General features: G+C 37.8%; 1 protein-coding gene across 7 annotated transcripts in view; it reads right to left on the bottom strand.

Annotated features, from left to right (window-relative positions):
• The window catches only part of FILIP1 (filamin A interacting protein 1), a 206,588-nt gene that overhangs the window by 18,347 nt on the left and 160,294 nt on the right, over positions 1-27,947 (bottom strand). For 6 of the 7 annotated variants that reach the window (XM_077903343.1, XM_077903338.1, XM_077903339.1 and 3 more), the window contains exon 5: positions 1,651-4,456. In XM_077903343.1, coding sequence (XP_077759469.1) covers positions 1,651-4,456 — 2,806 coding nt within the window. Of the gene's footprint in view, positions 1-1,650; positions 4,457-6,090; positions 6,112-27,947 lie in introns of those variants that run through there. The other variant, XM_077903344.1, reaches the window with a different exon arrangement.

Below are 27,947 nucleotides of genomic sequence, written 5' to 3'. Positions count from 1 at the left end.
GTTTTCTTTACAGTCCTTCCCTTTTCCTTCTTAAAAAAAAAAAAAAAAAAAAAATCTCTCCTTATCCGTGAAAACTTCCTCCTCTAGGAAGCCTTCTCTGGTGGGTTCCTTGGTACATGCCTCTATCATAGAACCACTTAGGAGGTTCCAATCCTGCCTCTCCCACCAAGCAGGGAACTTTTTAAAGTCCTCTTTGCTGCTGGCACTGGGTTTGGTGCAGAGTGTTGCTAAACACTCAAGAAATATTGAATGAACTAGCCTCACTATTCAGTTTCTAAGAGAGGTGTCCTAAACTTTTTGCCATTCTTAACTTTATGGAATCCAATATATCTGAAGTAAGTGGGTCATCCTTTAGGCCTTGTAAATCTTATTTGAAATCTTCTTTGTGTATGGGGCTTAATCAGTAGTCTAAAATGTTGCTAAAGAAAGTAAAGCTATTTTGATCTGCCCCTTAAAATGGGAATAACATGTTTCAGCAAAAAATCTGTTCTAAATTACAACAACTTACACCTCCACCATCTTTTTATAAAAATCATTAGAGAGAAGTAACCATGCACATCACACTATGCTGTGTATTGCTTAAAAAGCAATATTATATTGAACCATTTGAGAAGCTTGAGCAATTCTGAATGCTATTCAGCTCCTTTGAGCCAATAATGAAAAAATTTACTAGTAAAGCAATTAGTAATTCACACCTTTTAAGTCTGTCTTGTGTCTATGTCGGTGCACAGAAAATTTAAACAAATCATATTGAGGATATGGGAAAATGAGCCACAGTTTCTATACTGAAATAATAAGCATCCTGTATTTAAAAGTGTCTGATACATGCTATAGAATTTGTTCAGAGTCTAAGAATCATAATTTCTAATCTACGGTTTAAATTAAAATCTAAACAGTACATATTCTTCTATAATTTAATTTACCAATTTGTCCAAGTAAATGAAGACAATCACTGGAGGCATTTTTTAAAATAGAATTTATTCATAAGCTCTGGCTTTTATACCTCGGACACACTTTTTGAAAATCATTCATTTAGCCTTCTAGCTGGTTATTAAATAAATATTTATCAAGCTCTTGCTCTCTACAAGGTATTATTAATAAGATATAGTGTTTAGACATATAAACTCATTTTTTTTTTACTTTTAAAGAAGTTTTTAATATTAAAATATTTTAATCTTATTTTTGGGATAAAATATTTTGGAATAAAATATGACAGTGGCCATACACAACCACATATTGAGTATTTTAGGGTGTAGTTACATAAGCCAGAAGGCAGTTTTAATTATTCCTGTATATTGGCCATTTCTCTTGGTTTCCATTTTTAAAAACATTTTAAATAAAAAAATTGAACTTTAAACCTAATTATTACCATATGCTGACACTATGAAGAGACTGTCTTTGCCAGAATTTGGGGGGCCTCCATAACTTACATGAAGAAAAGAAAATTTCTCCCCAAATTAGTTCAATTTATTAAAATATTAAGTCACTTTTATTTTCATTTCTTGGTACAGCTTATCCTCTAGGAAACATCCGCCAGTGGACTCAGCTGACCTAAGAGGCATGTGCTTTTGTTTCATTTCAGGCACTGGGTTATTCCCACAACTCACATGGCCCTCCCTTAGCCTACACTTTATAGCGTCTTCTACTCACCACTGACTGGGTTCCTCGAGTAGATGAAGTTGTGACCGGTGTTATGGTGATAGTGCTGGTCACTTTGCTCGCGCCAGGTCTTGACGAGAGATGGTTCCTAGGAGAGCGAAGGACAGTGCCAGTGGAAACCTCTTTTTCAGCTGTCACATTGACAGGTCGGACAGTAATAACTGGACTTGCTCCTTCAGCTGAAGTCCCAGGGGATCGTTTAAACTGAGAACCTAAATGAATGTGAATTTTATTGTCTTCCGTGGTTATGATATTGGCATTGGCATTATATTTCCGTAGTGGAGTTGGAACAGTCTGTTTTTCTGGGGTGACTTTGAGGACAGTCCTTCCCATGGGCATTTCCTGGGATTCTGGAGAGACTCCGATCTCAGCGGGTGCTGCAGATGTAGACACTGTCATTATCTGAATGGGGGATGTGGGCCTGTCGGCAAACATACCTCTTCCACTTTCTGGGGTCTTCTCTCTAGAAAATGTGGTAATCGTGACTGGAGACATGGCTCGTTCTGTGCCAAGAGTAGCATCTCCACTTTTTGATTTTTGAGACATAACATTTGGTGATGGAATAATGGTTATCCTTGGTTTCTGATTCCCTAAGGTAGGAATGACAGTGGTACTAGAAAAAAATTCTTCAGATGTTGGGCTTGTTATTTCCAAAGTTGCCGTACTATTCTCATGGTCTGGTGTCACTCGAATATGCAGAGGCTGGCCTTGTTTTGGTGAAAGGACCAGCTCTCCTGGGTGCCCCGGACTGGAATTTGTCCGAGGCCCTTTCTCTTGAGTGATTGGGGGCCCATTTTCCCTTTTTCTCATCCATGGAATCCAAGACTTTCTCATAGTGAGCTCATTTGCTGCTGGAGGATACCTGTCTAGAACAGAGGATCGTTCCATAGGTTTTTTCAATCCCACCTGTCGAAGATTACTCATGATGTGGTTTTCTTCTTGAAAGGATTTCCGTATAAATACTGCTGGTGTTTCTTCCTCTGCTGCCTCACTGCTGACAGCATCCGTCTGCACTCCAGTTGATGTCACTGGAATATCCACCATTCTTCTTCCATTCACACTGGGTCTAAGAGCTCGGCTATACCGCTTAGAAAGCTCCAACTCTTTGGTCAGATTGAGGACCTCCTGCCCCATGTTTTTGTTCTTATTTTCTTCTTCCAGAAATCTCTGTTGAAGGACAGAATAATCCACTTGGAGTTGAGAAAGCTGATCTTCTTTGTTCATTAATTCATGGATCTTCTCTTTCAGAGCTTGGACTTCGGCTTTCAGGTCTCGACTTTTAGCTTCTTCTAACCGAAACCGGTGTCTCAGCTCCGCTTCCTGACTCACAGCCTCACCTTTCTCGATTGCCTTGTTCTTGGCAATCTGGTGCTTTATCTCCTCCAGTTGTTGAGAGAGAAAATTCGCCTTGTCCTGCTCGGTTCTAAATTTCTGCTCCAGCTGATCATACTCATCCTCCGTCTTCATCAAATCCCCCTCAACCACCTCCAATTGTTGGAGGCGTTTCTTCAGTCTCTCGATTTCAAGTGTTAGTTCCTTAATCTTGTTGTCTTCTGGGCAGGTGAGTTCAGACCCTTTCCGAGACCTCCCTCTGGTTATTTCTCTTTCTACTTCCTCCATCCCGTCAAGTCTCTTCTTTAATAGGTCAACACTGCAGCTTAACTCAGAGGATTTTTCTTCTTCACTTTTCAGTTTACCTATTAACTCATCTCTTTCTTTTGTCAAGTTGTATACCTTTTCCTCCATTTCTGATTTCAGTTTTAAAAGCTTCTTGCTTTCTTCGATTAGTTTTTCGGTGACATCCATAACCTTTCCTTGTTCTACCTTAAAATTTTTGTTGAGTCCATCCACTTTTCTCTCCTCTTGCTTTATTTTTTCCATCATGTTTTTCCTTTCATCAACCAGCATCACAGTAAATGACTTCAACTTTGTGAGGTCATCTTTTAGACTTAATTCGGCCTTTTCCAATCGACTTTCAGAACATTCCAGTTCTTTAACCCTACTCTTGACCACCTCTAGTTCATTCAACAGGTCTTTGGTTAAGTTCTTTTCCTTCTCCAGATTTAAATGTAGCTGGGTACACTCAGATTTACTCTTGCTGAATGCTTCTTCCAATTTCTCCAGTTCGGACATTCTCTTCTGTAACTTCTCGACTTCAAGTTTGAGCTCCCGGCTGTGGTGTTCCTCCTCTTGGAGCTTCTTCCGCAATTCTCTGCACTGGGATTCAGTTTTGGTGATCTCCTCATCTTTACCCTCCATTTCAAGCACACGCTTCCGGAGATTTTCCACTTCTGCCATAAGGCTGGAGTTGCCACATTCCCCTTTGGCAATTTTATCTCTTAACTCCTGCAGTTCTTCCTCTGCCTTTTGGAGGTTTTTGTTGGTCTCCTCCAGCTCCTCAATTCTCTGAGTTAAGCCAACCAGCTTGAGCCTGAGTTGCCTGTTGTGAGACTCTTGGTTAGCCAACTTGGCATTCATCTCTTCATGCTCCTGGGAAAACCTTGAAGCCTTGTGTTCAAAATCCACTTCTAACTTGAGCAGTTTCTGCCTGTCTTCTTTGGATTTGGAAGTGATGGCTTTGAGCTTTTCTTCTTCTTCTCTCAGTTTCTGAGTAAGATCCTGGACTTTCTGGCTTTGCAGGCCAAGTTGCTCAATATGCATTTGCCTTTCATCCACCAGCATGAGTGCAAAGGACTTGAGTTTCACAAGCTCATCTCTTAGTTTATTGAGCCGCTTAGCATTTTCCTTTTCTTTTCGGGCTTGGTAAGCCTTTTCTTGTTCAAGGAGCTTTTTCAACCTAGGAAACAAAATATATTAAAATATTATATTTTACTACTATATTATGTATCATATATGTATATGTATTTATTTTTATACATAAGATTCATCAACAAGTAGGTTTGTCTCAGATATTAAATAAAAATGAAATGCTATTATAATAAATACCTATCAACTGCTGCAATATCGAGGGTTAGCAGTTATTCATGAAACTAATTAGAAGCCAGGATATTGGTTACCCTTAGGGAGGGGTGGTAACCAGAAGTGGGAATGAAGAGGATCAGTTCCTGTACTTTTCAGTACTAGTTTCTGTTTCACGATTTATGTGCTGGTTACAAAGGATTGGTCAGCCTGTTACATTTCAGTAAGCTGAACACTTATGAGTGCCTTTCTGCAGCTATGTTATGCTGCAGTAACATAATCATTGAGTAACACTTAGTAATAATAATGACTATTTAAGTAGCTTTTTCTGTATTCCAGGCATTTATTTTATGTTCATAGCAACCCTATGAGACGTGTACTGCTACTGTCATCCTGATAAGGAATGTGGTGTTCCCCCTGCCCGGGGCCCACAGTAGCTAAGTGGCAGTGCTGGCATTCAAACTCAGGCAGTAGGGCTCTGGAATCCTTGCTCCTCACCTCGGCTAAATCAATGCAATAACTGAATTTTGGGAGAATGCAGAGAATGGGCTGTGTATTGCTGTTAGATCCACTTTAACTAAGAGATGAGAACAATTTAAGAAGTGATAGAAGATTGAAGGAGAGAACTTAATGGGGCAAAGGAGAGAGAGCGCGTATGAGAGAGAGACAGAGAGGAATAATCATAGCTAGGAGGACCTGAAAAATGTGATTTCTTGGAAGCCAAATTCCTACCATGGTCATGCTCTAACTCACAGGATTTAGCTGAGGGTTAGATACAGAACTACTGTAAAACTGTGTGACTCAGTCAAGACAGCCTGCTCATAGCCTTCCATGCAAGCAGACTTGCATTTAAATTTCTACAGGGGGCAGCCCAGGTGGCTCGGTGGTTTAACACAGTCTTCGGCCCGGGGGTGTGATCCTGGAGACCCAGGATCGAGTCCCACGTCAGGCTCCCTGCATTGGGCCTGCTTCTCCCTCTGCCTGTGTCTCTGCCTCTCTCTCTCTCTGTCTCTCATGAATAAATAAATAAAATCTTTAAAAACAAACAAACAAACAAACAAATAAATAAATAAATAAATTTGTCCAGGGAGGTCATTGGGGATGGGAAGAATGGGATGAATTGTAAAGACTTTGCAAAAGATAACTGGCATGGTCTCTGTGACTATTCACTCACTAGCAAAAAGGGAAAGAGAAATAGAAAAAAAAACTACTCTGATGCTTTCAATCTGCATAATTACAAACAATACCTTTAACAGGAATAGGAAAAACTGGTAGAAAAGAGTTTTGGTAGAAAATTGAGGTAACAGCAAGATAGTCAAGTTGAAAAGTGTACCAGGCATAGTTAACAATACTGTACTGTACACTTAAAAAATTTTAAAGATCTAATGTTAAGTGTTCTTTCCATCATGAGATAATTTTTAAGCATACCAGTTAGAAATGTAATACTTTTGATGTAAATCCTAAAATTTTATAGCTCATACATATCTTAATGCTATTACCCTAATGACTCACTGTTATTTACTCCCGTCCAAGCCCTGAGCATCTTTTGCTGATAATTCTGCAACAGCTTCCTAATGAGTCTCCTCAGAAGTTCTGCCACCTGTGAGCTGTATGATCTTGGACAAGATATAAAATATGAGATATCAGTATGTCTCACTTTTTTTCACTTACAAATTATCAAAATAATTGATAGGGTTTGTGTGAGATGCATATTAGCTAATATATGGAAAGCCCTTACAACAGTGCCTGGCCCATACTAAGTGTAGTTTTAGCTATTTTTATGTTATAATAATTATTATTTATCTCACCTAAATTCGAATATAATCACAGGTTGTAATGGAACCCTGACCTCCATGCCTTCTTGTTGCTCTAAGAACAGAGGTGAAAAATCCATTACATGGCCTTGCATGATCGGGTTCCTGTGCACCTTGGCAGGTTCATTTGAAGTCAGTCTTTCCCTGTGATCTAAGCTGCTAACATTCCTTGGATATGCTGTGCCTTCTGCCACTATTTCCTCCCTGTTCCTCCTTTCACTCTGGCACACACACCTGAACATATCTAGCTGATTTTTATCCTTCAGGTTTCACTTAAATGTCACTTCCTCCAGAAACCTTCCTGACCAACCTGATTAAGTTAGATCCTCTTACAGACTCTCATCATAATACCTTAAAATCTTCCTTTGTGACACTAATCAACTTAAAAGTTTTTTAAAAAATTTTATTTTTAAGTAATCTCTACATCCAATATGGGGCTTGAACTCACAACTCCAAGGTCAAGTCATATGCTCTTCTAACTGAGCCAGCTAGCTGCCCCTCAACTTACAATTTTGTAATACCTGCCTTCCTTTGTTAATACAACTTGCATGAAGATATGTGCCATGTCTGTCTTGTTTGTCCCCTTACACAATGCCTGACACATAGAAAGTGCTCAAAATATAGTGACTGAACAGATAAAGGAAAGAACAAATAAAGCTTGAGCTAGAAATATAGCTCAAGTCATCTTATATAGAGATATGTGAACTCTCATTGTGAAGTCTCTCACAATGCTGAATATGAATTTTTGTTGAATGGATATTGTGGTTGTTACAAGGCCAGTAATTTGATATTGACAGTGGCCATTAGACAACAAGTGGCTCTGATTTAGTGAACAGTGGCCTCTCTTGAAGACTGTGGTCATTCTAGTCAATGGTCTCCTAAAGAAGAGGTGTATCTCCTAAGTAGAAACCAGAATGGAGAGAGGGAGCCCTCTCTATGTGGACTGGGAAGGTCTCCCTTCCTATACGTCTATCTTTAGTACTGGATGATCAATAACCTCTAGATATCCTATGAAGTTCCTCTGGGAATATTAGAACCCTAAGTAATATTTTGTAGACCTAAAGTTTTTGTTCTCTCATAGGTTTCAGTGTTCTTTTAGTATGTTTTGTTTGCTTGCTTAATTTTTTTTTAGAAAAGTTTCCAATCTCTGCTACAGAAAAACAAGAGAAAGTATTTTACCCACAGTTGGATCAGAACTCTAATGTTGGGGTAGTGTACATCTGGGGTCTAGTGGGAGGAACAGTAGTAATTAAAGTGAGAGAAGTCTCAAGAAGAAAGAAAGTTATAGGAGATCTTGGGGCTATTTTGTCAACCATCCCTCCTCTCTATACAGAAACTCTTACCATGCTAAAGCTTGGTAATTCTTGGATTTTCATTTCAATAAGGGGGGGCATACCAATCTCCAAAAGAGAAACTACGTAGAGAGAGGAAAAGGAAAGGATGGAGAAAAGACTGTGGGAACCCAGAAATAAGGGGTAAAAATAATGAGGAGAAACTAATGAAGACCTGGCAAGACAGATAAAAGGAGAGAGATATACTAGGAGAGTTCCATGGAGCAACACTGGAGCACCAAAGGAAGGGGGGCATTTGTCTCCATTTGTCTACATCCTTCCCTCCCTAGTCACTTTATCCTTCTACTTTAGGTGGGCTCTTTTCCCTTCTCTTTTATCCTCTAGAAATCCTCATTTTTATATCAAACAAGCATTCAGAAGTATTACCATGTAACTATCCACAATACATAATGACTATGGCATATTACATCTCCTTTTTCAAATAATTTCTCAATAGTTACAATTTCACTTTGTGCTTTAAACAATTAATTTGCTCTACATTACTAGGTCCTGTTGCCATGTAATTATGCTATTTAAGGAGCAGAATAAAAGGGTGTTGGTGCTGTTTGTGCCAACTGGTCTCATCATCTCCTTCCTCTCTTGCCATTCTGCAACCATGCCCTGATTCTAAGCAGATTAGCATAAAAAGGAAACAAACCAGAAGACCAAGACTAAGAAGATGAATCAGTACCTTGATTCTCATCAACAGTTACAGGCAAAGCCCTAAATATCCTGAAATCAAATTTATTCTTGGCAAGTTCTTAATTTTCAACAAGCATTTTATCTTATTTAAAGGATAAAAGGAAGACAAGTAAATGATCTAATAGATTTTCAGAATTCTATTGCCTTTCTTAATAATTATTCTTAAGTATAATCCTCATTTCTCTTTTCATACTGAATAAAATTATATTTTTAATTGCAAATTTATCATTTACAAATGTTCAGAAATTCAATTATTTTAAATCAGAAGACTCTAAAAGCATAGGCCCAAATGTTCTGTGAAATATATATATTTACTTATTTAAAAATGTAGTGATAGAAAGATTATAAACAGTGGCTCAGTCGGTTAAGTGTTTGCCTTCGGCTCAGGTCATGATCCCAGGGTCCTGGGATTGAGCCCCTCATTGGGCTCCCTGCTCAGTGGGGAGCCTGCTTCTCCCTCCCCTTCTGTTTCTCCTCATTACTCCCCCCACTCCCTTCATTCTCATGCTCTCTCTCTCTCCACCAAATAAATAAATAAAATCTTTAATAAATAAAATTACATAAGTAAATAAATAAAAGGCCCTAGAAAGTATTCCGAATGTAGGAGTTATAAACAAATATTATAGGAGAGTGACTTAAAATATAATAGAAAATATAAGATAGATTATTAATCTTAAGGCAGAAAGGTGTGTGAGTAGAGGTAGGAAAGCTAAAGAGAAGAGGGCTAACATTTTCAGCTGCAGTTGGGGAAGCTGGTAGGAAAACATGGTCTGGGGAAGACATGTTTCAAGTACTAGAAAACTTCTAATATCATTTCAAGACGTTCCTAAAAGTCCACTCCAATTATCAATTTTTACTAATCCCTAATTTAAAAAAATAAAGGCTAGAAGGGCCTTCAGTAAAAACAACAACAACAACAACAACAACAACAAAAACAACTTATTTACCAACTACCTATTGCATCCTAGGCACTGTTAAGTACTTTATTTCATCCCATTTTCACAACACTTTGAGTAAGGCATTAGTGTACCATTTTATAAACAACAAAAGTTATTTGACTAATCAAAGGGACAGAATTGAGAAGGGGTAGGTTGAGATTTTGAACCAGATCTGTTTGACCACAAACAAAATGCTTTTAACAACAATGTCATTCCTCAAATACATACTACTTGAACAGATCAAATTTGCAAGTGTTTTTGTTTGGGTTAACTTCATCTTGCTTGGTTTGGCCTATCCTTCTGCAATTGTCAAGATCTTCCTTGGATTTTGGTTTGTTACCTAGCTGATACAACTTATACCTAGCATTGTGTCAAAGGCAAAATGACTCCAAACATTAATAAAAAGACAAGTCAATTTGCACAGAGTTCTTTATACACTCTCAATATCTCCCTCCTGTTGACATCAATCCATTCAGTAGCATGGACATTGTCATTCACTTAGCTCTAAGCCTACTGGGCTGTATTTCTCTTTCTCTTCTGAGCTCCCAGTCCTCTCCTATGAACCTGTTCCAAGGACATCTTCCCCATGTCAGTCAACTACAACTAAATTCTTATAGATGCTTAGGCCCCGGATCTAGAGTCATCCTTTAGTCCTTTCTTTATCCCACATCTCCATAATTCTTCAGCAAACTTGTCAATTCTACCTTCAAAATAGATGCCAATCCAATTACTTCTCACTTCTTCTATTGCTATCACCCTGGCCCATGACAATAATCATCTCTTATCTGGATTATTGAAATGGCCACCAAGTCTGACTCCCAGCTTTTACCCTCACTCACCTTCAATCTGTTTTTTGCCCAGAAGTCAGTGTGATTCTTTAAATAAATGGTAAATCAGATCATGTCACTCTTCTGCTCCAAGCCTTCCAATAGTTTCCCATTTGACTGAGTGAAGCCAAATCACTGCAATGACCTAAAAGGCCCTACATTACCACCCCCTTTCCCTTACCTCTGTAACTTTACCTTTGAAAACTCTTTCTCTCATCCTTCACATATTCTAATAGATCCTTCCCTCATATCCTTCAGGACTTTGCACAATTATCACTTTCCCAGGGAAATCTTCTTTGTCCAACTTATTAACTTGTGCATTTCATGACAGAACTTTCTCTTTCCTTTTCCTGCATTTTTTTTTCTCCAGAGTACTTGTTACCATCTAATACACTATACATTTTATTTATTTTTTAAATTGACTAGATCTCTTCTCTAAGTACCTTGGAAGGAGGATTTTGTGTATTTTATTCACTGCTGTGGCCCTGTAACCAGAACGTAGTCCATGATGAGTTCTTTACATACATGTTGAAGATGATCACAGAAGGCCATCCCTTGCTGAAATTCAAATGCACTTGGCCAATTCCTTAACTTCTTTGTGCCTCAGCTTTCTCATCTATAAAATGGAGGGATTGAAAGTACCTCCTTCTTGGGACTGTTGTGAAGACAAAACGAAGTGAAAATGATACCTATAAAGTGCTTAGACAGTGACTATGCCATGGAATGCACTCAATAAATGCTAGCTGTCAGCACTATCAGCAGCACTGAGTAGGGCACTTCTTGTTGACTCATTTAGCAATCATTTACTGAACATTATTAGCTATGTGCTAGGCACTCTGCTGAGAATTTAGAGAAAAAAACAAAACAAAACAAAACACAGTTCTTGTCCCTAAGACATTTATTTAGTCTCTAAAGAAGAGGGCAATTAAACCAACAATTATACAAACATGCAAAAGAAGCATACACCTTTGTGAGAACACAGAGAAAAGGCAGTGAAGTTGTACCAGGGAAAGGGAGTCAGGGAGGCTTCCAGGGGTATAAGACTCTTGAATCTTAAAGGTTAAATAGGAACTTGGTAAATAGAGAAGGCAATGAAAGGGCCCTCTGCAGCAGAGGTTAGCAAACTATTGTCTGTAGGCCAAATCCAATCAAGGCTGGTATTTTGTACAGCTCTCAAGCTAAGAATGGTTCTTACATTTTTAAAAGGTTGTGAAACATAACAAAGAAGAATATGTAGCAGACATTGTATGTGGTCTGCACAGCCTAAAATCGCAATCTGGTGGAAACAGTATGTAAAACCACAGCATTGAAAATTAGGAGATATTTTCTAGGCACAGCAGGTAGCTCAACTGAAATGAAGGACACCTGTGGGGACACTGGGGACAGAATGAGGCTAGAAGGGAAGGACAAACCAAACAGCACCCCATGGGTGAAGAGGATGAATCTGAACTTTGGATTCAGAATATGAGGAAATTTGACAGCTTTGTAGAGGATTGGAGGAATGTGTCCAGGAAGCCAGAGCTCATTTAGGAAGCTACAAAAGCAGGAGATAAGAAATATCATGGAGTCTAAACTAAGATCATGCAATTGAAAAAAGAATGGAGGAGTTGCCCTGGGTGATTTTTTAGGATTTGGTGACAGACTGAGTGAACATGGAAAGGGAGAAATTTGGACAGACTTTCCAATTTCTAGTCCAGGTTATTATTTTGATATCCATGCTTATCATATTTATCACATATGGGGTAACATAAGAGAAACAGACCTGGAGAGGAAGATCATGATGTTGCAAAAAGACAAACTGACTTTGAGTTTGCTGAGAACTTACAAGATCAATGCTTATTGGTAGGCCTGGAGTTCCTAGAGTTGAATCTAGGCCAGAGATACAGACTGAGAGTCTCCAGTGACTGGTACAACCTAAGAGAGGTAAGTAGGAGGTGTGTAGACCTGAGAAAAAGCAGTAAGGACAGAAAAAAGGCACTGAGATGAGAAAATATAAATGACTTAATGCAAGCACCTGAGCAGGAGAGCCAGGGAAACAAAGAAATCCAGGAAATAGTACATTCCCACACACCAAAAGGGCAGAGAGAAGCATAAGAAACAGGACATGTCTGCAATGCCAAATACTCTGGAGAGATCAAGTAAGAAAACAGGAAAATGTCCATTGTTTTCATTTAAACTTAAAAAGCTTTTCCCGTTGGATATGTCAATATCCAGTACTTCATTTAAGCAGTTTTAGTGGAGTTTCAGAATAAAATACAGATTAAAGCTTGGCTGAAGAAAAACCAGGAAGAAGAAGACAAAAAAAAAAAAAAAAAAACAAAAAAAAACACATAGAGACAAATATCTGAGACTAATTACTCGAAATCTTGATTGTAAAAAAGAAGGAGAAACAGGAAAATGTACCCAGGAATCAGAGCAAGATCAACATTTTAACCCTTAAATATATATATGAGATTAGCATGTTCTCACTTAACTTTAAAGCTGTTTTTCCTTATGGAAATAATATTCCAGTTAATAATAATAGAATGCCATTATGAATAAATAAAGAAGTAATTATAAAAAAACACTTCTACAATGCCCAATGAAATAATGGATATAGGCAACATTCATCAATGTCTCCCAAGAGAGATAGCCAACCATTGTATACATATGTAACATACTTCCACCCAAGAAATATTCCTACAAAAAAAAAATGAACCTAAATAATATCAGGCCCCTATAACTACTTACTAGTTTACAGGAAAGACAGGGGCAAGAAACATATAACACAGTGTGACACTGTGATGATGCAATCAGGAAAACCCAAAATGTAAGGGACTACACAGGATAAAATATCATTAAATAAATAAATTGTAAGCAGGAAAAAGAGGGGGAGGAGGGGTTGGTTAAAAGAAATTTAGATGACATGTCAACCAATTTTAATATATTTAGATGGTTATTCAAGCTATTTTTAAAATAAGATGATTGGAAAAATTATGTTGTTAAGGAATTCTTACTAAATTTAGGTAGCTTAAGGATAGTTTTAAGAGAATTCATATCCTTTAGAAATATACATTAAAATGTTGATGAATGAAACTATATGTCTGGAAGTTTTATAAAAAACAATCCAGAGCAAAGGAAAAAAAATAATCTGGGGTAGGGGGAGAGAAAAATCCAGAGCAATGGGAATAGATGAAATCAGACTGGTCATGAGTTGATTAAATGTTGAAGCTAAGTGATAGGTATATGGGGATTCTTTACACTATTCTTTTATTCTTATAAATGTTTGAAATTTTCCATAATAAAGGAAATTTGTGATCTTTGTGATCTTTAGCTCCCTCTCACCCCCAAGTCTCAGCTCCTTTGGTATATATGGTCATATTTTTAATTTTCTTTACAGTACCATATATTTCTCATATTTGTCTATGATTATGGGGATTCTTTCATTCATTTCTATATTTATAAATTAAGCATATTAAAGACTTTTACTTTTCTTCCTCATTGGGATCTATGTGTGATGCTGAGTCAAACTTATGCTAAAAAAAAGCATCCTCACGCTTTTTGGAATCATGTGGAAATTCTGTTCCACAGATATTTATGAATTTATCTTTCCTTTAAAAGCATAATTTTTGTTGTTATTGGGGGAAAGGGAAAGTGAGAGTTTTTTAACCTTATCCTGGTTATCCCTCCTTAGATAAACAAACACCTTCCCTGGAACAGTTGTCAATCTGTACTCCTAAAGACCCAGGGCCACACCTGACTATAACCATTCTCACTTCTTATCCTTGGAAAGTAAAGCATGTAAGATTTCACAGGTTCTTTTTCCCAAATTTCTTGACACTCTCACTTCTATCATTTTCCAAATTTATCTTACCATTACCATTTAGCCCCTGAGCAGCAATTTTCTCTTTACTTCCTTTAGATGTAGTCACTTTCCATCATCTTAATCCATTGGACCCCATTTTGAAACACTGATGTCATTTTAAAAGTTAATTTCATTTGTTTCTCAGCTGGACCATGCTAATTTCCCATCTCACTATTTCTCTTCCCTTTCACAATTTTTATTCTTTTATTTTTCTTCAATTCTCCCTGTGTATGCCTTGCTCTCTTTCAAGAGAAAAGGCAGGTTAAAACTAGCAAGGGCATGATAGTAATTAAAGATGAATGAACCTCAAAAGACTCAAGCTTGCATGCAGTTCGAAGTCTTTAATCACATGCATTTTTTCCCAGCTAGAGCATAGAACAGAGCTAAGCAGCTTGGCAACATGATAGGACTGGTTTTACCAAATGACTCAGGAAGAAGTGTCACTTTTTCATAAATTGTTTCAGTTCCTCAAGATGATGTCTATTATAATAATTATGCAACATTAATCTAACTTCCCAATATACTACACAGGGCTTAGATTAGGGTGAGGTGAATAAGGCTGGGCAGTGCAGCTGCAGCCAGATCTCATCCTCATTTGAAATTTTATTCATCATCGTTTTTTTGCATTGATTAATGCATTAAAACTATTGTATATCTTGCTTACTGAGTTTTTGGGCATCCTTTTAAATTTTGCACCAAGGTGACACCTTCATTAGCCTCACCCTAGGCCTAGCTCTGAGCTCTGAGTGCTAGATAATCATTTATATATGAATAAATGATTCATAAATGGTAGGACAAAAATTTCTGAGCTTTGTTTTTCTTTTGAGTTTCTTAGTAGTGGGGATGAATCTACAAAAGCCTTCATACATTTTTTCTTTTTTCCTTGTTGTGAAAATCAGAAGTATTGTGGAACATCTGATCTCAAACCTTTTGACCCTGGTCCAGTGTGGTGGGACAGAGACCTTTCTAACCGGCTCACAATAAAAAAGAAATTGGTGATAAAAAATGGGAAAAAAAAGAAAATCAGTAAACTTTTTGCTAGCAGCTTTCATGAGCTGCTTTTATTTTGTAAGAGAAGACCCTAAAGATATATACATGATCTTATGTTATAAAACCATATTGTATAAACTTTAAGATAATCTAGTAATCTCATTACATTTACTTTGATATTATAATCCAAGTAATGCAAACATCATACATACTCCAGACAAGTTATCACAAATGAAGTTTCACTCTTCATCAGGAGGGATTAGGTATAATCTTGCTCTAGAATGGGCACATTGATGACATGCCTTGAAGTCTAGCTTCTGAAAATTATAAACCATGGATATGCATTATGAACCCTCTGTGGGTTAGCCTGACAACCCACAACAAACTAAATTATGAAGTTTAACCAATAACAATTTACCTTTAAAAGGCACAGATGGTAGCAACTAAGAACCATGAAAAGCTCATGGTGGATAACAAATTACTCTTCTTGAAGATTATGGGATTTCCTATTACCAGGTGAACACACGGTTCAGTGTGTTTGCCAGCATTTGGTTGTAGCCAGACTGCAGTGGAAAACACCCTTTTTGTCTTTACGAAAATCTAATAACATGCTAATTTAAATTTATAAATGCCATATTTTAAAATAAGCCCTCCAGTATATTACTAGTAAATTCCTCTTTTTTTTTTAAGATTGTATTTTCTTTTATTTTAAAAGATTGTATTTATTTATTCATGAGAGACACAGAGAGAGAGACGCAGAGACCCAGGCAGAGGGAGAAGCAGGCTCCATGCAAGGAGCCTGACCTGGGACTCGATCCTGGGACTCCAGGATCACACCCTTTGCTGAAGGCAGCGCTAAACTGCTGAGCCACCTGGGCTGCCCCTAAATTCCTCTTAATCACAGTAGAAATTAAAGCCTAGGGAATTATTTGTCATTTGCCCATAAAAACATAGAAATACCTGTTTTCTTCTGATAGTTTACTGCTCGTCAGGAGGCCCATATTTGGGACTCACTACCTGAGAAGGAGCTCCTTGATCATATTCTAGTATGAATCATATAAGCATGATTCATTATTTCACTTAGTATTTCAACAAAGATGGGTTATATGCCCCACCATTGTCAGACAGTATATTAGATACTTGAAATAAAAAAATAAGTTGCAATGCTATGTAAAAAGTACCATTTATCTTTAAATATAGGCTACTAAGGGACACCTAAGGGTGGGGATGTGACTGGAGGAAGTAGTTCCCAGTATCATTCCTCTCCTTTCAGGGGTGCAGCCCATATGACTACTTTGGGAGAACTAGAGAAGGGTCCCCCTGCTCTCTACAGAACAAATCTCATGCTGGGGTGTTTAGCTTGATGCTCTGAAAACTGGATTTCAATCCCCATTCTGTCATTAGTCAGTTGCCCCAGCAAGCTACAATCTGCACAACCACACACAATAGTTCTATGGGCTCTTCTTTTTCATCTTTCAGGTTTCATTCAGTGCACGTCTCCCCCCAAGAGATGCATTCTCTGACCAGCTTATTGCAAATAGTTTCCCCAGCCACTCTTCATCATATCACCCTATTAATTTCTTTCATTGCACTTTTACTATCTGAAATCATCTTATTCATTTGTTTGTTTACTTCAATACTGTCCGTCTGCTCACCTCTCCACAGAGCAAAACTCCATAAGAGCAAGGTCCATGGTTGAACACCAGCCCCCTAGCAAAGTGGTGTTCACTTTTGAGTAGGTACACAATCAATACTTGGTCAATGAATGAATAAACAAAGGTTATCTAGATGAAGAATGGGGAAATAGTGTGCCACGTAAAGGGGAAAGTGCACACAAGTGCAAGAAACAGAATCTCACTCAGAACAGCACAGGGTCATTGTTAGAGAACACAGTAGCAGGTAGGAAAATGTCAAGAGGTAAGACTCTAGTAGAAGGTGGAGGTCAGATCATGAAGCAATTTGTATGATATCCTAAGAAATTGGGTTCCATACTGAGGGTTATATAAAGTTCTGCAAGGACTTCAAGAATAGTGATAATATTAAATTTGTATATTACAATATTCTGATAACAATGTGATTGTATGGATTACAGAGGAGACAAGAGGCAAGGAGATTAGTTATGAAAGTGTTGAGATTTTCCACCCCCCCCCCCAAAGACTATACTAAGATTACAATTGTAATACAAGAAAAGGAGATTTTAAGAGTAAGTAGGATGTAGAAATATCAGTTTTTCATGCCTGAATATGAAGGTTATGTAGAAAGAATTATGTAAGATTATTTCTGCATTTTGACATGGGTTGACCACATGAATGGCACACTCCTTGGCCATAATGGCCCCATTAGCATCACAATCTAACAACAATTGATCTAAGTGGTACTACATGGAATCTTAGTGAAATAGTTATGATGTACCAATTGCCCAATTTTTCCTCAAGACGACTCACTTTAGCAAAGGGCAAAGCTATCTTTTTAAAAAAAACGCATCTCACCTGATTCAGCATAAGCAAGATAAATCTCTAGGTCTTTTCTACAATGTAGATTTTTTGAAATGTGGTCTTCTACATCTCAATTTTATTCATCTTTGGAAAATAAATATAATTGTCTAACAAACTTGTGAGAGATGCAAATCAGGGCTTGAACCTCTTGGTAGGGAGTGTTTTTGAATAGGGACATGGACTCACTTTATGGAATCAATGTTATATATAGCTATAGAAAAAATTGTTATTGAAGCTACTAAATTACCAAGCTATTTATTTGTATATAGTGTTATTTAATAACACAAAGTTCTATATATTTTTTTAAGTTCTATATTTCTAATTGTTATCCTTTGTGCTGCCTGTTTTCCATTTACTTCTCCAGTTCCACTCTCCACAATTCTCAACTCTGTGAGGCAGATCTAGAGCCATTTTAGTGACAACCCCCTTTTAGCTTCAATTTTGGTTCCATTGATTCTATCACTCCCACTCATGGGAGATTGGAGAATGAGATATTCCTTCCCTCCAGAGTCTTGGATATTTGGCTTCATTCTTCTACTGAGGGCCACAGTCCCTTTGGCAGCCCTCTCTGATACAGTTACTCCTGAGGGTTCTGGGAACTACTCCCTCCCCATAAGTTAGCATAGTAAGAGATACACACTCCTACACTCCAAATGCACCCCCCCCCCACCAGATACTAGCCCTAGGACCTGGAGTGTCCCTTACTAGCTTCCCACCCACATGTATACAATGTGAAGTTACCCCATTTGATTCATCTGGGTTTTTTGCTGTAACCCTAACCGGATCATACAAAATGTCAATGTTAGGGCTCAGGATCATATCCCTTCTCTACACCTAATGCATTGTTTATAGGACAAATCTGTAGCTTTGGACAGTTCTGTCCTATTATCCCAAGCTACAGATTTTTCCTATAAGGTATGTTTTAGTTGTAGTCCTCCTCTCCCTCAGACCAGAGATGGAGGGGTCTTATCTGCCCCTGTTTTAAAGCTGAACAGCAGGAAGGGCCTTGCGTCGGATTCCAGGACAACAATCCTAAAGCCTAGCTCTCTACCTGTGTCATTTATACTCTAAGGTCTTTAGAGGTAGAAATTTTCTGGTTAGTAAAAGAGAAAGACCACAAATACTGAAACTGAACGAGACTATTTAGGAGAAAAAAAATGATTAACTCCTGACAAAGGACCAAATATGAAGTCACATGGAGAAATCTGTGTAGAAAACTAATCTCTATGTAATTCAATCATGCCAATAATTTTCACTGGCTGAAAACATACATATTTTTTTGAAATTTGTCATTTCAAAGTTAACCCTCAGTGCTCATGGTAGTAGTTCAGAGTATGTACTCTAGAGCCAGACAATCTGGTTTAAACCTAATTCTCCCCCTACCATCTTGGACAAATTAAATTTAGCTCTTTCTCAGTTTCCTTCCTTATAAAAGTGAGATAATAATAGTACCTATTCACAGAAACATTGTCAGAATCACATGAATTATTATATGTAAAAGGCTAAGTTCTCGATAAATGTTAGCTACTATTAATAATAATGCTAAATTGGAGCTTACTGCCAATTTCTATCTTTGCCTTCCAATGAGAATTAATTCTTCAAAGACAATGAGAAGGGAGATGCATTTATGAATGCCATGTAAACATAATCTCATTCTTGAAGTTGATATTGTTGTTGTTTATCTTGTGGGCATGGATGAGTAGTTTCTACCCACAATAATATGCCTTTTATTGTGTTTTCACCTAAGCTGTTCAAAGTACTTCCCAAACACCCTCAAATTGATCAGATGAAATATTTTAAACAGTAGAAAGATGTTATAGAAAGATGTTATTCTTTCTTTTTGATGTTTCTCTTTTTTTCTTTTTAACGATTTTATTTATTTGAGGGAGCAGACCGAGTGAGAGAGCACAAGCAAAGGGAGGGGTAGAGGGAAAGGGAGAAGCAGACTCTATCGGGGCTCCATCCCAGGACCCTGGGATGATGACCTGAGCCAAACAGAAGGCAGACACTTAAACACTTAACTGACTGAGCTACCCAGGTGCCCTTATTGATGTAGTTTTGAAACAATCAGCCAGGTGAATAAATTTACTGAATGATTTTCATAAGGAATGGAAAATGGCATGATCCAGGGAATTTTTATCACCCAAATATGTGGCCTTGGGCTCTTTCTTCCCAGTGGCCCCCTCACCTTCCCCTACTCTAACCCAAAGAGACCTTTCTTATCCCATTTCCAAAGAATGTGTCACCAAGTTTCATCATACCTAATTGTCAGATGCTCATCTAGGCAACACTTGTGCATTATCACAAGCAACTCTCTCCCTCAGAAAGTAAGCTAAATGGGGTGGGGATGGAGATGGAGAGGAGAGTCACTTGGGAAGCCAGAGAGTGGGAGGATATTTTGAGGCAGGTGGGTTTTTAGGTCCCTGTAATCACAATGTGAGGGTATCTTCCCTCTTGCTTAAGTAGAGAGGCCTCTTCTCTGTGGGCTGCTCTTGTGGTCACACGGAACTTGAGGGGAGGAGCTGAGAGCATGAATCAGATTCCCTAAGACTATTCAAACAAATTGAAGACAGTTCACAAAGGTACAAATATACCTCAAATTACTCTATACATGCATTTATAGAGTACTGGACATATTTTAAGTCATATTTTAAGTTTATATATTAGGCTGTTAAGCTTATACATTATCAGAACTCACGATATAAAAACATACCCTTTCATAAAGCCCTTTACTAAGATACTATTAAGCTAATTTGTCTCTTGGGTAAATTTATTTTCATTACCAAGATGAGCTTAAAGTAATATAGACATGAAATAAGTAATAAATTAACATAAGTACATAAATCACCGATAGTACATTCCCATGCATTTTATTTACTCAGAAAAATAACTCTCTCCCTCTTTAAAATGGCATTAGAATTTATTGCCATTGTATCTAAAGGTCTTTTAAAGAGCTCTTAAATATAAATATACATGAAATTTCACTAAATGCTTTTTAAAGTATTATGTCAACATTATTTTATCCAGTTTTGGAACAACTTTAAAGCTAATGCAAAAAATAAGAAGTCAAAACAATAAACAAAACTCCAAAGCCCCACAGCTTAATTTGTATTGATCCTAACTATTGTTAATCTAGAGAAAAAGAAATGTGAGTGCCTTTCTGTTGTGGAAAGGATATTTAGTTTTACAAGTAAACAGAAGTTCATCCATCACATGGAATTAAGAACCCGGGCAGATCAATGTAATGAACCCAAGATTTTCATCTCAGTTGAACTCAAGATTTTCATCACTTTAAACACAGACAAAACATTATTAACAATCAATGTTACACAAAATTAAATCTACAGAAATGAAAACCATACCATCTGCCCTCGTTCAAATTTCTATAAAACGGGTCATGTGAATCTGAAATCATGCTATAAAAATTTGGTTTTGGCCAAGTGAAGTTCTTTTGTGAAATATTCCCACTACCCTCCAGCCCTACTGAGCGCTAAATGAAAGCTATTTATTTTGATACACTCTGCTGAGCTCAGACAATGTTTTTTTGGCGTTTTGAAAAATTACTAAAAGTTGAACTTTTTACACAATTGTTTAACATAGCTCAAACTTTAATCCTATTCCCACTTTGAAATAGAACCTCCTATTTTCTTTATTATCCTTGTTATCACGGCCACACTGTTTCAGAACAAACACGGCTTTCTTTGGATCACTATGCATTCTAATTCATTGCCAACTTTTACAAGCCTTCCCCACATATGCAAAGAGATCTGCAGAAAATCCACATAACAACGACAAATTTTGAAAATCATATTTTTACCTTCAATTAACTTTTGCTCACCAAGCAATTATTCCTTAGAAGATACATTTACAGCACATGGAAAGGCTGTTCTGTTAAAAGCCTTCAAAACACATTAGTACTACTGATGGCAGCAAGATATAAGATTTTTCCATTCTTATACAAACTCCCCAAGTTTCTGTAGGATGAGATTGCTTTTCCCTCTATAGAAAAACAGGAGCATGCCTCATACCACACGGTGCATCCTGGCAGTTCCAGTCAAGGATTCTGAGGTACCAAGGAAAGTCACAATAAGCTGGTCATTTTTAAGGATTGTCACCGTCCACCCTCTGTAAAACCTATAGCGGAGAGCTGAAAGGTTGTCGAGTTTCTACAGCCCTTGTCAGATTAGACAGGCTGTACAAATGTCCAAACCCAGCTTCTGAGATGCTCTTTGCAACAACACTTAGAAATGAGTTGACTGCCACGTAAGCCTATTAACAAATGAAATGCGCCTGGACGAAAGTAACAACTAACGTTGCTTAAATCAAAACAGATCTTGACTTCCTTACCTTAATAGTAGGAAGCATAGTAGCTTTTGTTTTTGTTTTTGTTTTTTACAAGGGGTTACTGAAGTTTGTTCAACAGCAGCAGGCCCTGCTCAACCCCCTACTCCACAGGGAATTAACCGTCACATTCCAGCCCTGTCATCAGAACAATGAAAGGTGAATGTTGTGCAAAACAGCTTGGGACCACTAACTGATGATGTCATTCCTCCCTTATATGGTTCATTATTGTGCAGATTTACTTTGGTCTGTGAAAAGGGGTGGAGCTGCCCAGGACTGGAAGGGGAGGCAGATCTGAAGAAGCCAAGCAAGTGAACAAGATTATGCTCTACCCTGAGGAAAAGGCATGGGGCTGGGGATGAAGTTGGGGAGGAAGAGAAAATATATCTATAAAATGTCAAATGGGCCTCACTCCTAATTTTTTAAACTAGCTAAAGTCTACACAGTTTTGTTCAGCACACACTGGAATTTAAATAAGGATCCCTCTAGAGCCCCGCCAGTGATTCAGCCAATGGAAGGGGATTCACCTTCAACCAAATTGCAGTTAATTTATGTGTCTCTAAACGAAAACACTGTGGTGTGGGCTGCAGAATGCCAAGTAACCTTTAGTTTAAGGGTCATTGTGACTTTAAAAAAGGATTTTTTTTTTTTTACCTGAATTTATTTCTTCCCTTAAAGTGTTTTCAAGTGGCAAAAAAGTACCCAAAGAAATGGGTAAACAGAGTCAGCCAAATTTCAAGGTAAGTCTATATCATCATTCATACAGATATTCTCAAAATCCTCTATCACCTTCAATTAGTTTCCCTTTTCTTTATTTTCCTTGTTTCCTTCCTGAGTTTGTAAGTAATAATTCGGTCAAAAAACCATTAGGTAACAAAAATTCCAGTATAAGTTTTGGTAATATATATGTATAGAATTTGTATATCATCTATGTTAAGAAATTCCATTTTGATTACAGAATAAAAGCATAATATCAGATAGATTAGTCAAATTAACAAGTTAACTTTAAAGTTAGCAGAATTAAATATTTGGAGAGCATTTTTAAGTCCTCAGATATCTTTCACATTATACAAATATAAGCCTTTATGTTATGGCATAGAAAAGAGTATGAAGGAAAAATAAGTTAAAGATAACTGCTTTTCTACAATTCAATCATGTAGATTGATTCAATCTGTCTTTTGTTTGACAATCATGTTCAATCATGTCTTTTGTTTTATGACAAATGTTCAATCATGTCTTTTGTTTTATGAACATGTCTGTCATTATCTTAACAAAGATTTTATTTATTTATTCATGAGAGACACAGAGAAAGAGGCAGAGACATAGGCAGAGGGAGAAGCAGGCTCCCTGTAGGAAGCCCAATGTGAGACTCGATCCCAGGACCCCAGGATCATACCCTGAGTGGAAGGGAGACACTCAACCACTGAGCCACCCCGGTGTCCCTGTCTTCTATCTTATTTAAACTTAGGACAGTGATTAGTGCATGTTTCAAGGTTGCAGCTTTGAATATAGTGTTTTGATTATTGAGTTACTTTGGGGTTTTTTTGCTTGTTTTTTAAGATTTTATTTATTTATTTGAGAGAGAGAGAGAGAGAGAGAGAGCATGAGCTAGAGAAGGGACAGATGGAGAGAATCAGACTCCCCATTGAGCAGAGACCCCCTACACGGGGCTCTCCATCCCAGGACCCCTGGGATCATGACCTGAGTCAAAGGCAGATGATTAACTGACTGAGCCACCCAGGTACCCCTCTTGAGTTACTTTGGTAAAAGTTACATAAAACAACATTTATGGTTAAGGTAAAATTACAGATATTGAACCAATTAATTGATGGTTTTGTGTTTTGAGGAGGGAGGAGTTTTTCCAACTATTTTAATATGATTGGGAAAAACCCAAATTGAGGAAGAAACTGCTGCCACCCATGTGTTACGTGCAAGGCCACACTAGTATCGGGGCAGGGGGCTTCTTGGCAATTGAGAGACCCAAGATTGAATCTTATCTTGGCACCTACTGGGTAGATAACCAGGAGGATGTTTTATAACTCCTCTGGCTTCAGTTTATTCAGCTGTCTAGTAGGATATGGATTTTTTAACTTGCAGGATTATCATGAGAATTAAGTAAGACAACATGAGTCAGGGCCACAGAGTATGCACACAGTGGGCCCACAATAAATACTTTTCTTTTAAAGATTTTATTTATTTATTCATGAGAGACAGAGAGAGGCAGACACATACGCAGAGGGAGAAGCAGGCTTCCTGTGGGGAGCCTGATGCTCATGCCTTGAGCCAAAGGCAAATGCTCAACCACTGAGCCACCCAGGTGTCCCCCAAGATAAATACTTAATGATCTATTTATGTACAGTTTATTCATCTTGATAATGGTAGGCATCTTGCAAAGCTACAGCTTTGTAGTCTAGTTTTGATACAGACAATATAAATTCATGTTTAAAAAAGACAATCCAGGGGTCAGGGCTGGTTATATTAGTCAAGGGGCATCATTAGTCTGCTTCTGGTGATTCGACCTTGAGGTATACCGTCCCAGGAAGCATAGCAAGTCACTATTTAGAGACAAACAATAATAGCAAGAGGAATGTTTTAGTTATGTTTGAAAAATCTTTAAAACAAATAAAATAAAGGTCTATCACAGGTGTGTTTTTCTCTTCCCTGTTTAATATTACTAAATTGCTACATCACAATCAATTTAAAGGGCAGCCTGCGTGGCTCAGCGGTTTAGCGCCGCCTTCAGCCCAGGGTGTGAACCTGGAAAACCTAGGAAGAGTCCCATGTCGGGTTCCCTACATGGAACCTGCTTCTCCCTCTGCCTGTACCTGTGTCTCTTTCTCTCTGTGTCTCTCATGAATAAATAAATAAAATCTTTTTTTAAAAAAATCAATTTAAAGCCCTACTATTAAGACTCACTTAAAATAGCTGATGTTTTAGGGGCACCTGGGTGGCTTAGTCAGTTAAACAGTTGCCTTCTCTGCCTTTGGCTCAGGGCATGATCTCAGGGTCCTGGAATGGACCCCAGGGTAAGGCTCCCTGCTCCCTCTGTCCCCTCCCCCTACTAGTGCTCTCCTCTCTCTCTTTCTATCAAATAAATAAATAAATAAAATCTTTTTTTAAAAAGGAAAAAAAATAGCTGACATTTTCATAATTAGTTAAGATTCCCTGGCTAAATGACATCACTTATTAGGAGCCTCTTGGAACCCAGAAGAGATGATTAAATGGGTCATAGAGCCCTTCTTAGAGTCAAAATAGAAATGTCCTACTATTATATCCTGAAGCACAGGGCACAGGGACCACATCTTTCTGGGTCTTTCTATATTCGAGAAGTATCTTGTATTCTCTTTTTTTAATTTCAGATTTATTGAGATATAAGTGACAAGACAATATGATACTTAAAGTGTCACATCGTTATCTTTTTTTTTTTTTTAGTAGAACCTTGAAGTTCTACTCTCAGTAAATTTCAATTATACAACAGTGTTAACAACTATAGTGGCTATGTATCACATCATTTCCTCAGACCTTTTCATCTTTTCGTTGAGAGTTTGTACCACTTTTCCAGTCTTTCCCTATTTCCCCCACCCCTCTTGCCCCTAGTAACCACTTTCCTATTCTATTAGTTTGACTTTTTTTTTTTTTTTAAGATTCCACATATAAGTGATACCAAGCAGTATTTGTCTTTCTTTGTCTTTCATTTAGCATAATGCCCTCAAGGTCTATCTGTGTTGTTGCAAATGACAGGCTTTCCTTCTTTCTTATAGTTGAATAGTATTCCAGTGTATATATTTATACCACGAATTTGTTATCCATTCATCCATTGATGGGCATTTAGGTTGTTTCTATATCTTCATTATTCTAAATAATGCTGAAGTGAATATGGGAGCACAGATATCTCTTCAATGTCCTGTTTTATTTTCCTTTGGCTATATACCCAGAAGTAGGATTGCTGTTATATTTTTAATTTTCTAAGGAACTTCCATACTGTTTTTCATAGAGGCTGAACCAGTTTACATTTGTACCACACAAGGGTACAAGGGTTCCCTTGTGGCACACAAGGGTTCCCTTCTCTCCATATCCCACCAATAGTTATTATCATGTATCTTTTTTATAACAGCCATTCTAACAGGTGTGAACTGATATCTCATTGTGGTTTTGATCTGCATTTCCTTGCTAATTACTGTATTCATCCATTCTTAATTGGCTGCCCATCAGGGACCAGGCATTGTATTAGATCCTGGGAATGTGGTATAAACAAGATCCCTATTCTGGTGGAGGTCACACTAAAATGATACATACCCTGAGGAAAGGGAGTAGAGTGTTTTCAAAGGAGGTGACTGAGGGCACAGACCTGCTCAATCAAGACCTTCTCTAAGGCATTGACATTTGAAGCTGAAGAATCAAAGGAAACATCCATGCAAAGAACAGAGGCAGCAAGCACAAAGGCCTAAAGTGGACATGAGTGTGGGAGATTCTGGACACAGAAAGAAGGCCAGTGTGACCAAAGCATGGAGAGCAAAAGAAGAGAGTTACAAGGTCCACCTGAATCTGGAATATGTGTTCCAGAGAGAGCTCCGATAGGATACAAGGGCTTCAAAGTGTACCACTATGTCCTTCCTCTACTTGGCATAAGAAAAGTGAAGAATCATTGTTTAATTGGTGAAATTGATACGGAAATGTTGGGGTTCAGGGTGAACAGTCAAGAAAGAATTCTTGAGAAGTCCTTGAGGCAAAAAGGTGGTTTTATTAAAGCCCAGGGACAGGACTTCTGGGTAGAAAGAGCAGCCCTGGGGTCATGAGGAGTGGCCCATTACATACTTTCACATTGGGAAGGGGGTAGGAATAGCGGAAGTCTCTAAGGAATTTTGGAAGCAAGGTTTCCAGGACCTTGAGGGGCTAGCTCTGGTGAGGAAAAGGTCATTTAATATTGTCTAATAAAACCCAGTCATGAGACCCTTCAAATATGTATCAGTGGGCCATATGCTTGGAGAATGACTGTTAACATATATCTTGGAAGGATTGAGATAAAGAAAGTTTTCAAAGGAATTTTTATATGTTAAAGAAGACTTACAGGATCCTGGAGGTTGAGATAATGTTAAGCTAAGATTGCCTTTTGCTCTTAGCAAAGTATTAAAATCAAGGCAGCGGAGTTCCTAGAGGAAGGTCACTCTGCCTATTTCAAGGTCATTGCCTATTTCAAGACTTTTAAGCAGTAAGGAAATTTGATTTTTTCTTTTGCTTTTGTTTTCCACATCAAAATGAGTAGTTGAAGATGCAAGGGGGCTTCCATCCTTGTATGGATAGATGTAAGGAACTAGTGAACCCAGTAGCTCAAGGTCTTCAGGAATGTTGCTCGAGACACAGTCCTTCATCTGGTTCCTCAAACTTAGCAGAGGATTCTATCACCTGATTTAACCAGAAATTTAGTTGATCCTGCAGCTAAAATATTGCTGCATTTGCCAAATTGAACCTTTCATGCAGGGAACTTGTCAGTATGTCTATAGGTCAGAGGGCTGAAACTTTACCAAACTTACAAGTAGTGCTTACTAATAACTATATTTGTGGTGAAATTTGTTTGGAGACTTGCTTTCATTGTGATATATCATTTGTCATTAGTTACCAAGATCTCCCAATAAGATCTGACAATTGGAAAAAAGCAAGCTGACCTGGCCCAATTTGCCACAGCATGGTAAGGAGTTGAATTTTATTCTGAAGCATCTGATTTATATGACTAATATGTAGAGAATGAACTTGAGCACAGGGAGAGCAAGAGTGGAAAGAAGATGTCTAAAGGATGCTATTGTGGTAGCCCAGACAAGCAGGGGATGGTGGCTTAGATACAACTTTATGTTGGACTAGGGCAGTGGCAATGGTTCTCAGAAAAAAAATGGACAAATTCCAGATATAATTTGGAAGCAAAATCAATATGACTTACTGGTGGTTATGTTTGGAAGGTTAAGAGAAAGAGAAGGATTAGGATGATTGCTTGCATTTTAGCTTGAATAATTAGATGAAAGTACTGTTAACTGAGATAAGCATAAGAGGAAGAGATTTCAAATAGAAACCAGGAGTTCCATTTTAGACACTTTC

This window comes from Canis aureus, chromosome 7 (genome assembly GCF_053574225.1).
Source record: "Canis aureus isolate CA01 chromosome 7, VMU_Caureus_v.1.0, whole genome shotgun sequence".
NCBI lineage: Eukaryota > Metazoa > Chordata > Mammalia > Carnivora > Canidae > Canis > Canis aureus.
This window is presented reverse-complemented; position numbering and strand designations above follow the sequence as displayed.